We start from the raw sequence: 15,905 nt of genomic DNA on the forward strand, positions 1-15,905 counted from the left end.
GTGTCTCAGTTTAAAGACTTCTGAGTGCACTTGATTTATTTTGTCTCTAAATTATTTTATTGGAAGCTATGTGTTGTACTTCATTCAGCTGTAACTTGATTTGTTTTTTGCTAAACTGCAAGGTTCTTCACAATCACATATTTTCTTCTCATTTTCTGGTTTATTTTCTTCTTTTCTGGCATACGTACAATATAATTACTAGCCAGTAACTGCATTTCCCCCAAGTTTTTAACCTTTACTTACTTTAGGTTTTTTAGTTTTCAAACTGTGTGCACCCATCTGGGAAGTCTAAACTAAAAAGCACATTTGTATAACTCTTATCTTTATTTTCCTTTTTTGCATACTTGTTAACATATTTCCAAGTCTAAGTATGAGGCTTGTTTGAAAGTCTGTGTGATATTCAATATGTTAAAAGTATGACTTGTCTAAATAGTGCAATGTATACAGCTATTTATGCACTTTTCTGTTTTAAAAATCCCCCCTTCTGTGTGTGTGTGTGTATATATATATATATATATATATATATATACGTACACATACATACACATGCAAAATTACACACACCAGGTCTTTTTACTTTGCCTTACTGTAGAAGTGCTTGTTGCATATGTGCCGTGTCCCATAAGGCATTGTTAGTGCTCTGCATGGAAATAACTTTGCTATGTAGTACAAGTGTTTAAGGTTCTGCATATTTTCTGAAAATTGGTGCTGTACAGATGTCATTGGTTATTTCAGTGCAAATATGTAAATGAATGTATTGTATGCTGTAAATGAGTTTGCATGGAAAACAATTTCCCTTTCTAAAATATACAGCTACCTCTGAGTTGATATTAAGATGGTATTGGGAGGGAGGCTTTGCCCCATGTGAACATGATTAGATTTCCACTTCATACTCACTGTTAGTAGTTTCAGCAGTACATTACCTAAGGAAGAAACCAAGGCTGACTTTAAGCTGTAACATGTTGCTGTCTCACTGCTGCAACAATATACATGTACATATTTAAGCACTGCATCTGACATCATTAACTTAGCTTCTAAGAAGGCCTCCTGTTAGGCCAAAAGCTCAGTAATTTGCAAAATCTCTTTTGGTCCAATAAACATTATTACATCACATCTAAGTTCCATTGTCTTTATGTTTGTTACAAAAAAAGTGATAGAGAGGGGGAGAGAAAACATCTTGATAGAAGGTTTATAAATATGAGACTTGTATTCTTTAGGTCAAGTTACCTGACTGGGCCTACTTTGTCTGCATGCATTAACTACACAGAAGATAATTTCGTCATGGAAATGAGACATTTTATAGAAATAGCATGATCTTCCTCTGAACAAAGACTTGGACAGCAGAATCTGTGTCTTCCTGTAGCACGACTAGTATGTGCAGTGCGTATAGTAATGTGATTGACCATTTGACGCTTTGTTTCTTTATTTGACTATATTTTATTCTGTATTATTTTCAGATGTTGATGAATGCGCAGAGGGGAATGGAGGCTGTCAGCAAATATGTGTGAACATGATGGGCAGTTACGAGTGTAGGTGTCGTGATGGCTTTTTCCTCAGTGATAACCAGCATACCTGCATCCTGCGTCCAGAAGGTCAGTCTGTGGTTATTGAAGGTCAGTCTATGAATGATGGGTCATGCTTTTGAAAGTTCATACTGTAAATATGGAGAGTCACTCATGCTTTTAAAGTAGTGTCATAGCATTTCATTCTTATGGTTCATAGGCTCATAGGTATGTACTAGGCTATCAACCATCAGGGCCTTTATAAGGCTATCCGCACAACCCATCCCAATTGCATCCTCATGCAGTATGGAAGTTTGAGGAAGGATATGTTGGTTAGGAGGTTGCCGAAGGTTTAATGTGAGGGTGGTATATTAATTAGAAAAAAGGCTGACAGTAAATATTCCCTCAGAGAGACAGGGGGCCAGACCAAGGGTGAATTTTCATCATTTTCCATCCAATGATCAAGGTTACGTTTAATAGGGTTAGGGATGGACTCCGTGTCACATGGATAAGAATCCTATTCCAGAGCATAGGCATCATTTGAGACAAGTCTGTCATGCCAGCATTTTTTATTTATGTCACAAGCAAAGTTTAAATCCTTGGATCTAGTGTTTCTGGTGCCATTTGCTTTGTGGATGTGAAAAAGGTTCATCAGGGCTGGATCTGAGGATGCTTTGTATGCCATGCATAGATTGCCGCTCACTAACCTGTAGGAGTGAGTATAGAGACAGGTCTTTAAGGCAATTTATATAGGACAGTGTGTTAATATCCTAGATTCTCCTGATGAGGAACCTCTTGTGGGTTTTTCAACTGTTGCATATACCTAGTCAAGTAAATGCCGAAGGAGTCATTGTACTCAATGATGGGTTTGATAAGGGCAGAATACATTGGTACTAAAATTTCCTTGGACATGGATGCCATATCTTTACTTATAAACTGGGCAATGTAGAATGATTTTCTTACTAACTTGGCTACATGTTGGTCAAAGGACAGATTGCTGTCTACCTATGTTCCCAGTCCCTAACTACTGGACCAACTTTTAGGGGTGTTTTATTGAAGGAGTAATTAATGTGGGTGGGCATTTTCCCGAAAGGCACTATAATGCACTTCTTGGCATTGAGTTTTAATCCCTGGTGTGACATTGTGAGGTATTGCCAGCTATGCCAGGAAAAGTAGGGCAGTGGCTGTCTAACATATGCCAGTATAGCTCGTTGGAGTTTTGTAAAGAATTATATGTCATTTGTATGTCAAACTGATTTGCACAGGTTCTTGTGTTGAAAATGTATTTGTAAAGTTCCTTGTGTTAAAAAAAAAAAAAAAAAAAAAAAAAAAGTACCAACAGTGGGTCCTGATGGACAAAAAAAGTAGTATACCTGTATGTCGGACTGTAGGGTAACTATTGAAATGAATACATTGTAACAGAGGATACTGGAAGAGAAAAGGTTACTCAGTTCAGTTAACTTTGAAAAATAGCTTGAAATTATATTACTTGGTTTAAGCCATAATGATTGTATCTCACGGGTCTCAATGCAACCAGAGGAAAAAATCTGTACTAGAAAGCCTTCTGTATTGTCTTTAGCAATGAACTCTGTATGGGTGGAAGTTTGAAATTGTTTTATGACTTCAGAAGCTGCAACAGATCATAGCAAAGCTGTGTGTGTATTATTGACACATACGTGCTACTTAATCTTGCCTTACTTTAGTAAGTAACCAGGGAATGTTCATTCTTTAGATTAGTCAGGAAAATATAGTGAGATTAGTTAAGTAATATTAAAACAACAGCAAGCAAGATGTATATATATAAACAACAAAGACTATCAGTGAGTCCCAGCTCTACCTTCCAATAAAATTTATTTCGTTGAACAGTTCCTTCTCTAGCGCCTCGGCCAACAGCCTTTACAGAGTAAAACAGTAAAACTCATAAAACACTTGCAATATATACAAAAAACAAGTAATCAATCAATTACATAATTAAACTATCAAATCACATAGCTTGAATATATTTAAAGTCATAGTCTTAAACAAGACATTGCCAGTTACATTCTCTGTTCATTCCATGTGGATGCAAAGTCCCAAATTTCATAATCAAAATGCATTCCTTTTGTCTTAACATATTTTTTGCCTATCAACATCATTATAATATAATGGAACATGTTCCAGAACAGACACTTTTATATTCTCAATATTTCCATGGTGTACTGAGTTAAAATGCTCAGCAATAGGACTAGTAATTTTATTATTTTTAACATCTCTAATATGTTCTTTTATCCTATCTGCTAGCATTCTTTTGTTTCTCCAATATAGTATTTGTTACAATCACAGAATATGACATACACAACACCTTTGCTCATACATGTATATTTGCCTTTTGTATCAAAAATTTTGCCATTTATTTTATTCACTTCATTTACAACATGTTTACATATAGCACATTTTCCACAAGGGAATGTTCCCAAATTCTTCACAACATTAAATTCATTAGTACAAGGCTTTTTATAAATGCTGTGTATCAGAAAGTCCTGTATATTTTTCCCTTTCTATATGATGTCATTAATTTTATATTTTCAGTGATGTTATATCTTTTTAATAAAATTCCAATATTCCATAATGATTTTATTACCAATCGTAGAAGTTAGTGTACTTTGTATCAAAAAACATTCTCTCCTGTTCAGTCCCATATTTATTGCTACTTTCATAGTTATTTTGTCTAATAGTGCCCTTACTCTGTTTAAAGGCTCTATGCAAGCTATTTTCTACATCATCTGGGTTATACCCTCTAGTTTTGAATATCTCGGCCACTTTATAGGCCTCCCTAAAGGCCATATCAATATCAGAATTGAGTCTTTTTATTCTCAAAAATTCCCCATAGGGGATGGCTGACAACGTATGGGGGGGATGGCAACTATCTCCCCACATTTTCCAGCTTATTTCATCAAATTTTCTATGAATACTAGTATATATGGGAAAGCCATTATTGCCCCTAAGCGAAATATCCAAGAAGTTAACCTGATTTCCTTTTTGTATGTCACTAAATTTTATACCAAATCTGTTATTATTTAATTCATCAATGAAGTTATCTGATGTATCCCAATCCCCATGACAAATGAAAATTAGGTCATCAATAAATCTAAAATACCTTAGAACATTATTTTGAAAGAAAGGCAACCTATAAAGGTGTTCATTTTCAAATAGCCCCATAAACAGGTTAGCATAAGCTGGTGCAAGCGCTGCCCCATAGCAGTACCTGTAACTTGTCTATAAACAGTGCCATTAAATTCAAAAAATTATTTTTCAAGCAGAATTCTACCAGTTCAGGACATAATATGTTTTAGGACTATCATTCAAAAGAATTTTATAGCTTCCAAGCCCAAAATATGGGAAATATTGGTGTAGAGACTCTCTACATCCACCGTAATAAAGTACATATTTTCACCCCAATATATATCTTTTATTTTCCTTAGGAAATCATATGAATCTTGTATATAAGAAGGTAACAACAGAACTTTCTTTATCAATATTTCATGTAACATGGTGCAAAGATTGTAAGTAAAATATCCAAAAGCTGACACAATAGGCCGACCAGGTGGTCGGTTCAAATCTTTATGAATTTTAGGTAGGCAAAAGAATTTTGCAATTTTTCTATTCTTTACATTTATTTTTCTATTTATATCCATTTGACTTAGATAGTGTAATCTCACACCTTTCTGTAATAATTTTTCAAAATCTTTTTCTGCTTGACATAGCTGATTAATGTTAGTTTTACAATATACATTGTTGTTATCTAGATGTTACATACACATACTATAATAATCATGAGAATTTAATATAACTAATTTTCCCCCTTTGTCTGCTTGTTTAAAGACTATATTACAGTTTTTGCTCAGTTGTTGCAGCTTTTCCCATTCCAATTTTGTTAGATTATAAGTATGCTTTTTATTCATAAAGCTCTCTATTTCCTTTTCTAACATTGTATTCAGTAGAGATTCAAAGCGTACTATATTAGAATTTTTACATGGAGGTAAAAATAGTTATTATCTTTAAGCATATGTGTATTTAATAAGTCATAAGCATTATTTTCATCTTCACTACCCGATGCACATGAATAAAAACTTTCTTCACTTTCTGTTTCACTATCTAATGAAAGTAAAACATCACAGTTAGTATCTAACTCAGTTGCTTTATTTAATCTAAAGAAGTGTTCCTTTAAATGCATTTTTCGGCATAGTTGGAACAATTCAGTTTTAACCTCATACTTTTTGGGTAAGCATGTGGGGACAAATTTTAAACCCTTCTCTAAAACAGACATTTCTATCTTGTCTAGTTTATAACTGGACAAGTTAACAACATAATTACTATGTAAGTTATGTCCATCTACCTTTCTTATGTTGTCCATCGCCCGAGTCTCTCTGGCGTTCTGGATTGTTCCAGCCCCTTTTCCTGGTATTGGTATAATGTCCATTCGATTCTGAGTAGGTTTTATGAAATGCTTCTGGGTTTGCTGCAACTGGCAGTCTAGGAAAAGTTTCTCTGTCATCTTCTTCCCATGAAGGCGCTCCACTTTCACCAGACAGGAAGTTCTTACTGGCATATTTTTCTGAAGCAGGATTTCCTTTTTGAAAAGAGACACTCTTTCTCCTGTTTCTTTGATAGCTAGGAAATACAAACGCCCTCTTGTGGTCATAGTCTCTAATGTCTCTAGTTAGTTTAGATTTTTCTTTCTACCAGATCTTTTCATAACTATTTAATTTGGTGTTAATGCCTGAGAGGAAATTCTCTAATGTAGAATTTGATGTAATATTTACCAGTTGTTCACAAACTTGTTTGGTTTCAACTACAAGTTTGTCTTTTTCATATTGTCTCTTTCAATTAAAATTGACACCCATTCTAAACTGCACCGATGTGCAGCTGCTATCCATCGTTCATGAAATTTAACTTCTACTTCATTAGTAAGGTCAAATGGTGTTGATGGATTCTTAATAGACCTTAACCCTCTAGGTGTTATATCCAGTTCAATATATCTTTCAAGACTGCCAATATTGTAGAAAGTAGATGTTTCTTTAAAATCAATCTTTCAAGTTTAGAACACAAATCCTGTACATCTGGATTATCTGAAATAATGTTCTTTTGCCTACCATAGCAAAAGGATTGGTAGTAGTTCTCTTCCTGGAATTTTCCCATTTCTTTATAATACCAAAGCCTGAGTCTCCTGTGGCTTCTGGTACTACATTCTTTATCATTGTTGTGCCAGTGTCATTAGGCAAATTACTGGAGCGGTTGCTATTTTCTCCATTCGATTAAACATCTCCATACCAGTCTCTCTAAATATTCTAGGAAAGGAGCACATGGACTCACTTGTCATATTAAAACAACAGCAAGCAAGATGTATATATATAAACAACAAAGACTATCAGTGAGTCCCAGCTCTACCTTCCAATAAAATTTATTTAGTTGAACAGTTCCTTCTCTAGCGCCTCGGCCAACAGCCTTTACAGAGTAAAACAGTAAAACTCATAAAACACTTGCAATATATACAAAAAACAAGTAATCAATCAATTACATAATTAAACTATCAAATCACATAGCTTGAATATATTTAAAGTCATAGTCTTAAACAAGACATTGCCAGTTACATTCTCTGTTCATTCCATGTGGATGCAAAGTCCCAAATTTCATAATCAAAATGCATTCCTTTTGTCTTAACATATTAGTTAAGTAATGTTTTTCTGTATCTGTGTTATTTGTAATATTTGCTGAATGAAACTCTGGTGTTTATTGTAAATAGATGTTTAGTATTTTCATGTTCTTTATTATTTATTATTAAATATATTTAAACTTTTCATTGTGGCTGGTCCTTTAGAGAATATTTTAACCTTTGAGAGTACTTATATTTATTTGATGACATTGTGGTCACTCCTGAAACACTTACTGCATCAGTCAAACATTGCCATTTGTATTGGTATTAATTTCATTCAGAATAATTGGGTACCCTTGTAAGAGCCTTGACGTAGCTGACGTTGAAGTGTCTGGTGGCAGTTAACAACCTTATAGTCTGGGAAGAGGGGCATAGCTAGTAAATCTGTGCCAGCCTTTCCAGGTGTGTGCATGTCTGTGTAAATCAAATCTCAGTGTGTGTGTATGTGTGTGTGTGTATGTGTAATCTACTTGGAACAGGGACACAGAGCACTGGTTTTACAGAGAAAGTGGTAAAGGAATTGGCTTGGACACTCGTCTGAGGACTCTACTCTACAACTGTGCTAGTGGGGAGTCTTATTGGTGCCCTGGTGACAGAGAGTGAAACCCAGTCCCTGGACTGAGTGCATTCCCTTTGTGCTCTTAAGGGAAATTGTGCTTGGTGCAGAGAGCTGCATCTGGAAATACTGTGTCTATCTGTTTTTGTTCCAAATGAATATCCCTCACCGATGTCAGTGGTGAGGATTCAAGCTCCTTAATTACTGACCCAGAGAAAGGGATGTCACACATGGCTTTGGTACCAGTCATTTGTCTGTGTTAGCACCTCTTGCAAGATTTTAGTGTCATGGGGGAATGTATGATAGCTCCTAATTTGCAGTCATCTGCAAACTTCTGTGAGCCAGAGGCCCTTGACATTGGCCTTTACCTCTGAGAAGTAGATGCCAAAACAGGAGCTGGCCCAACACTGAGCCCTGAGGTACTGTGCTGGTGGCCAGTCTCTTGGTGAAGGTGGTTTCACCAATGCTGATTTGGATCCTGTCTGTGAGCCAGCTAGCAATCTAGTGAGTTATGTAGGGATTTTTGTCAAATTCAAAGAGTTTGTCAATGATACCCGAGTAGGATATTGTATCAAATACCTTAGCCAGATCTAGGTAGGTGGTGTACACAGTTTTCCCATGATCCATTGCCTTGGTGACCCTGTTAAAGAAGTCTGTCAGGTTAAGTAGGCATGACCTTCTTCCTATAACAAAATCACACTGGGATGGGTCCAGTGTCTGTACGTTACCAATGTCTTTGTTGATCATTTCCATGATAATTTATTCCATGGCTTTACATATTACACTAGTCAGACTAATGGGTCTGTAGTTTCTGAGGTCAAGTGATGGTCTACCCTTGTGCAGTCCTCCATTCATGTGGTACGTAGTCTGTTTTGAGGCTGTAGTTGAAAAGTAAGTGAAGTCATCTTGATAGGTCATGTTTCAAGCTACTTAGGTGGCATCCCAGGATATTCTCTAGGTCTAGAGACTGGGTTTTTGGCCTTAGCGATGCCATTACCTGCTCCCTGCTAATAGTTTGGGGATGGGTTATGCAAGTAGGGATTTTACAGGGGGGAGGCATGGAGGGAGTGGGGTTGAAATTAGAGTTGGATTTGTCAGCCTGCAGATTTGCTATGTTATTCTGCTCAGTGAAGGTGGTACCATTTACTTTCAGTTCTGCAAACTGCTCTGTGTTACCTTTAAGGTTTCAGACATAGCTGTAGAAGGCCTTGTAGTTGTCTTTAACATGAGAGGCTATCTTGACTTCATGTTTCATTGTATTAGCTCTCTTAGTTTTCTGTTTAGTTTAATTCATGAGCTCTAGCTATTATGAGTGTTGTTTTTTCTGATTCTGACCATGACTTTTTTCTGTTCGTTATATACCCTATTAAGGTTAGGATTCGACCAGTGTGTCTTGTTTTAAAGGTTTATTTTGGGCTTGCTTCTGGTAGGTACAGCAGCCTCTATGCAGCCACTTACATGGTTGTTTAGGGTTTGTGTGAACAATTCCACACAGGTTGTTTTGAACTGTGAATTCGGAGGGGCATTGAATTTTGACAAACTGTCACTTAATAGGATATAGTTTCCTTTAGAATAGTTCCTAACTGTTACAGGTTTTGCTGGGTTTTCCATGTTGATTTGGATCAAATGTTAACTGTTTCTGATTTTTCTCGACAGCAGTCTGAGGACATTAATGGCCACCTTCTTCAGAAGTCCATGATTCATTATTTTATTTGTTTGATGACCAAGGAAGTCCACTGGGCCATAAAGAGCCCATTTTCAGTGGAGGTCCGGGGAGAAAAGCTCCAGCATAATCTAGTTACAGATTATTACAAATTACATGTTGCAAAGTATAAAAGCCAAGATTTGTACAGAAACAATTCTTTTCATATTATTGCTTTGGTCTTTCCGCTGACCTCATATCCCTCAGGGACACAAGCTTACCCCCACTACCCTGTCATTCCTCTGAAAGAAACATGATCTTGGTAGCAGGTCCCAAGGTTTGCCACATTGTAGGGCAGGGGAGTTTTGTTATGCTCTGCCCTTGTCTGTCACCTCTCCTGCAATTGCATTTGACATTGTGGTTGCAAACACCTATTTCCATGTGACCGCACACTTCATGCATGAGCATGTAAACTGCATGTCTGTCATAGCTGTACACCAGTGCAACTGTAGTTTAGAGAGGTCCTTTGGCTGTTTGTTTTCTTTTCTCCCAGCAGGCCATCCAGCTGCTGTGCTGCTAAGTCAAGCTTGGATGTCCGTGTTACAGACAGGCGATCAGTTAATCTCTGTCTCTCTCTCTTTTTCTGCACCATTGGGCTATCCTTAGTTATTGTTTCATCAAGAAAACACATTGAAACCACAAACGTAACAGCTACAAGTCATGATGTGTGGTAGTAATTAAAGACATAATTGGCACTAATTAAATGTTTTTTTTTTTCTTCACAAAGAATTAGGAAAACATGTCAGAGATGGCTATTAATTAACACAGCTGCTTCTTTTTATACATTTGAATAAAAATTCACCATAGTTGTTACAACGCTGTATCATCACTGGCATATTGTGTGGGTTTGTGTTTAAGATTCTTGGCTGTAGACACACTTGTATCTGTTTTAGTGACATATTTCAAATATTATGACTGCTTACATGTTGCTAGACTGTTTTAAAGTGCAACTTGGTGAGCAACTTGTTCATAGGTAGGTACTAGGCTATCTGCCCGAGGGCATTTATAAGCCTAGCCAGAGTGTGTCGGCTTTCGCCACCCCCATTGATTAATTAACTGAACCTCTGTCAAGAAGAGACAATGAAGTGATCCCAGGGGTGTATTTTCTGTTACCCATCCACTCAAGGGTTCTCCTGAAGAGTGTTAGTGAGGGGCTCTGCCTAATGTAGTTTGGAATTTTGTTCCAAAGCATGGGGAGTCTCTGTGACAGGAGTTAGATGTTTCCACTTCACCACATCTTGTCAGATGTTTCCCCTCAGTTCTTTTTGCCCCTCAACATGGCAACCTATTTGATACCTCCCTTACTGGACCTAAACCCATTTGTTTCCTTGAGTACTCTAAGAGGGGCATCATTCAGGAACCCATGAGGGTTGGTTGTGTCTTTCACTGGTATCCTAGTTATGAAAACATTTTACAGTGGCCTTGACTCTACTCCTGAGCAGAGTGACAAGTGATCCACTTCACCACGACGCCTTACAATACCTTCCTTCCTGTGCAGCTGCATGCTTCCATCCACATATGATGATGGCTGCCACATGTTGGTGGCTTGGAATACTGAACACCTGTCCCTTGATACACATCTGCATTGCTGACATCCTTCAAAAGTCTGTCGCAGCATGCAACAAGCTCTGCCATCCTAATCCCAAGCATGGTCAATGCCTATTCTCCTCTCTCAATTCCATGTAGCATCTGAGCGGATAATTGAACGCTGACCATATGGGCTGTAGTCAGGCCTTTATCCATTTCCCTTACTGGAACTGGCTGTCTTGTCAGATTTTTAATAGAAGTTAAACACAGATAGTCAAACTTGCAGAGTTTCATGCATCTTTTAGGCTTTGGATGCTTTTTTGTACCCTTTGTTTGAAGTGATTGCTATCTTTACCCATCTATTCTTAAGTTGTTTCATTGAATCTCGTTTAAAAAATACAGCAAGCAGATTTTCTTAGTACATATAACAGATAAATGAAAGGATAATAAACTTTAATAAACAAATCCACGACTGTTGGACTTGGCAGGTATTTCTTCCATCAGTAGCATACTTCAAGTAAACTGCAAAATGCAGTTTTTTGTAATCTGCTTACTGTTACATATAACTGGCTTAGAGTGGTTGCCCTGGGCTTTTTAGAATTTCTCTCTGGCTGAAGCTGACAGTAACAAGTACATTATGATTTAGTAGAACCGACTGTTTATCTATATTTGTGACAGTGGGGGAGGAGATGTGTTCAAAAACACACTAATGCTGCCAACTTCAACAAGTACAAGCCTGTTAAAAAGAGCCTTGCAATTGCACACCTGTGCTGATGTTCTTATAGCTAGGTGACAGCATGATTATTTTTCTTAGAAGTTTTAAAACGGAATTCATTTAATGCAATTACATTTTATATATTTGTCATAATTTGCAAAGCAATTTATTTAGTTGTATAAGCATGTAGATGAAGATGGGAAGTACTGCAAATTTCTCTCTAGTGTTTTCATTTCTGTATCAGAGACTCGTTGCTTAGTTTAACACTGGCATGGATTTCTGACCGTAGCATTATTTGTTGCAGTGAGACTTGTATTGTCCATTTTCTTTTTCCTTGTTTCACTGAGAGAACAGCAGTGTTTTCCACTGAGAGCTCAAAAGTACTTCCCCAGCAAGTGCATACTGTTAGACATTTGCATGGTAATTTTAGTTAGAGAGTAGCAATGTCCCAACCTACCACAGCACGTACTGATGTTCTGTATAAGGTTCATTCTTGGAGGAGTTCATAACATGGTTGGGTGTCCTTCTATTCCAATGTTGCAGTATTCTACATGTGAGTCTACTCTTCTTCCTTCCATTTCATTCGGCCAGGATTCCAAAGATTTTCAGTCCCTCTAGGGACATCAGATGTCTGACATGGCAGCAGTAATGTGGGCCATAAAATTGATGTCTGCACGTACCAGCCCTCAGAACATTTCAGCTGCCAGTCATATGCCAGGTGCTTCTGCTTCTCGCGGACGTCGGATCAAGGAAAATTCAGTTAAGTACCCTGTTGGGGATCCTTTGACTCCTACTGTTAATTCATATAGTCTGTTCATGTCATCCAGAAAGGGCAAGTATAAGTGTGGTCGGCAGATTCCCCACTAAGGCAGCCACGATCAGTGTCTCTTTTGTTTAGGTAGGGAATACGACCATGAGAACTGCACGGTCAGTCATTCGCCCCTAAGACCTTACATCGCCATTTATAGGCCTTACATCTGTATTTAGAAAACCAGAGATTAAAACAAATAGCATTAGGGATGGAGGGCGCTTCCAACACCCCATCTGAACTGCCAAAGAAGAGGGCCAAGACTGCGCCTCTACCGGACATTCCTCAGTCTGTGACCGACATTGGCTTGACCGAGGATTTGGCTTCCGCCAGTGTGGATAAAGTGGATACCTCTGAGGAAGCCGCACAATCTCGAGTGGACCGCACTTTCTTCGAGGCTTTACTGGCATCTACCTTAGATTCTGGGAAGGGATTTCTGTGGGTATGTCAGATTCCGTTGCTGCCATCCCTACATCTGAACCGAGGCCTTCGCCCAACTGGACGACAGCTAGGCCTCTTAAGAAAAAAACAAAAAAACAAACATTTATCTCCTGCTTCTGAAAGCATGCCTGATTGGTACTCCTTCAGCCAGAGTTTATTTAATACCTTTATGGCCCTTAGGCCTACTACTACAGGGACCCCTACCACTACTCCTCCCCTCCTAAGTCCTAGACCTCTAATCCCTGAAAGGAGGGTAGAACAACTGGAAGAGTAGGAACGGTCTGATTCCTCAGATAATTCCCTCTCTTACTCCTCTCAGATGTCTTCCCCCCTGGGATATAGATCTCCAGAAGAAGGCTGTATTGTGCTTGACTCCCCAGTGCAGGATTTAACTTTTGGAGAGACAATCAACAAGATGAAAGACCACTTTAAGTGGTAAACCTCAGATGTGACAGAAGTACAGAAGAGATTTTATGACCTGATACAGATGGACTCTCCAAGCCTTCTGCTATCACTCCTGTTCAGCCGGCCTTCCTGGATGCCTTTGCCTCTGCTTCCATCAACCCTGACTCCCAACCTCCAGCCCCTCTGAGAGCAGATAGCCTCTACAAAGTCCCTGAGACAGAGAAATTTCTGATTAAGTGCCCTCCGTCTGACCCAGCCACTGTCTCTATTTCTACTGATAGGGCTTCCAAGCTGCTCCCTACCACTGCCATTCTTCCAGCTGACAAGGACAGGAAGACAGTGGAAAGTTGGAGAAGAAAATACACACTTGTGCCACCTTGTCATTCAGGGCCACTAACTACCAAACTCACATGACCAAGTATTCCTTAGCACTGCTGGACAAAGCTACTATGTAATTAGCTGACATCAAAGATTGTGCAGCCAAAGCGTCCTTGACCTCCATGCTGGCTCTCACCTCTCAGGTGAATAGACACTCCTTAAGATGCAGCTATGATGCAGCTGAAGCCTCAGCTACATCAGCTGCATCAGTTTCTGCGTAAGATACTCTTGGCTACACCTTCATCCCCTCCCTGATGACTTCAGGGCCAAACTTATTGATGCTCCTTTGGATCACTCTGCCCTGTTTGGTGGAAAAGTGGCTGATCTGTTTAAGTCCCTGCAACAAAAGGCAAGGAATTGCAGGACCTTAAACACCTGCTAGTCTTGCTCATCCCTGTGTTCCACAGGAACTACCCGGCCAATGCCCAATTCATCAGAAAAACCTCTTAAGCCTACGGCTCCCCCAAGGTCCAGGAGACCCCTAGAAGACAGCCCCCTCTGGCTAGAGCTTCTCCTTCCTCCAGCCAAAAGCCTCCCTTTCCAGATAGGGCAGGTAGTGTCTGTCTGTCTGCCAATCTCTCACCCCACCCTTCCTGCATCCCTTCCCCTGTCTGCCCGTCTCTCTCTCTCTCTGTCTCCCTGCGTAGTCTCTCATTACCTTAGACAAATGGGTTCTGTCCATCATACAGAACAGTTAATTTATGACCTGGACCACTCCCCTAACAAGGCTAGGCTTGTCTCAGCCTCCCACCAGTTAGTTACCCCTCCTAAGACAGATACTGCAAACCGTACTAGTACAAGGCACTATAGAACCAGTGCCTACAGAATCAAAAAGAAAAGGATTCTACTCCAGAATCTTCCTGGTTCCCAGAAAGGACAGACCACGGAGGCCTATCCTAGACCTTTCTTGTCTCAACCCCTTCTTAAAAGTTCCTCCCTTCAGGATGCTCACTCTCCCTACCCTCTTTCCCATCCTCCTCCCACAAAGATTTATGGCAACCCTGGACATAAAGGATGCCTACCTCCATATACCAATAAAGCCCACCTTCAGAAAATACCTCAGATTTCTGGCAGGCTCATCCCATTTTCAGATGTTCTTCATGTTTCACTGTTGCAGTTATTACATTTGGGTTATCTGCTTGCAATAGCCCTCAGTCGGCCTGATTAACGAAGTCTTGGGTCCTGCGTCAGATACTGTCCCTTCTTCCATGACGTCAGGTTGTCAGGGGTATAAAACATGCAGCTGATGCCATTATATCAGTCTTTCTTGCTGTGCAGTGTCCAAAGCAGAAGCAGTTCACAAGTGCCGGTCGGCCGACTCCTGAAATTTTCATTTTCGAGTTTCAGAACCGAAGTCTTCAGCTAAAGTTAAGTACCCCGTTGGGGGGTACTTTTTCTTGCTCCTTACTGATGTCAGTAAAAGTTAATAATTGCATTACTTGTGGAACGCAAATACCTCTCAAAGATTTTCATTCATACTGTATTCCTTGCCTGGGCTCTGACCACGACGTACCTTGCTGTCAGTTTTGTGCTTTATTTAAACGGCGCACTGTCCATAGTCTGTATATTTTCACCTCTAAATATTTTGGTTCTCGGTTTAATTATCCAGAAATGTCGTCGGTTAGCCATCCGACTACCGGGATTCCAAAAAAACGTAAAGACAGAGACAGGCCACCTAGGTCCAAAGCTGCCGACAACGCTTCTCCTAAGCCAGTCACCAGTTCGTTGGTACTCAGTGAGGTGCTTTCGCAGCCCCTGATACCCACTACTTCTGATTCGTACTGAGACCCATTCAGAGTCTGGTATGCCTCGAGATGCTTCAACTGTGGAACCTGCGGATGTCTCTAGGGATGGGTCCGGAGCTGCTGTGCAGGCACTGGCTTCTGAGGGTGTATTCAGGCCTACGGACTTGCATATTAAACCGACGCCTCCTTCTTCATTTAGGCCTAAATCTCAAACCATGCCTAAGAAACTGATGCCCAGGCCGTATGCTCAGGCCTCTGTGCCTAAAAAAAGAAATAGGAATGGCTGAAGATCTTATACCTTTAATCAGGGGAAGCCAACCTCCCCCTTCTAAGAGACCTAGGGCTGAAGTTGTTTATGAATCTTCTGACCAGGATTCTGATTTTTCTAATGATCTGGATTTGCCCTTATCTAATTATGAGGATTCTGATGCAGA

The 15,905-nt window shown here is 39.4% G+C and overlaps 1 protein-coding gene across 5 annotated transcripts in view; it reads left to right on the top strand.

Annotated features, from left to right (window-relative positions):
* SCUBE3 (signal peptide, CUB domain and EGF like domain containing 3) overlaps window positions 1-15,905 on the top strand; it is a 3,541,316-nt gene that overhangs the window by 810,841 nt on the left and 2,714,570 nt on the right. For 3 of the 5 annotated variants that reach the window (XM_044076569.1, XM_044076573.1, XM_044076571.1), the window contains exon 3: window positions 1,458-1,613. In XM_044076569.1, the coding sequence (XP_043932504.1) occupies window positions 1,458-1,613 (156 nt within the window). The remainder of the gene's footprint in view (window positions 1-1,457; window positions 1,614-15,905) is intronic. The other 2 variants (XM_044076570.1, XM_044076572.1) reach the window with 1 other exon arrangement.

This window comes from Protopterus annectens, chromosome 7.part0 (genome assembly GCF_019279795.1).
Source record: "Protopterus annectens isolate FY-2018-M chromosome 7.part0, PAN1.0, whole genome shotgun sequence".
NCBI classification, from domain to species: Eukaryota; Metazoa; Chordata; order Ceratodontiformes; family Protopteridae; genus Protopterus; species Protopterus annectens.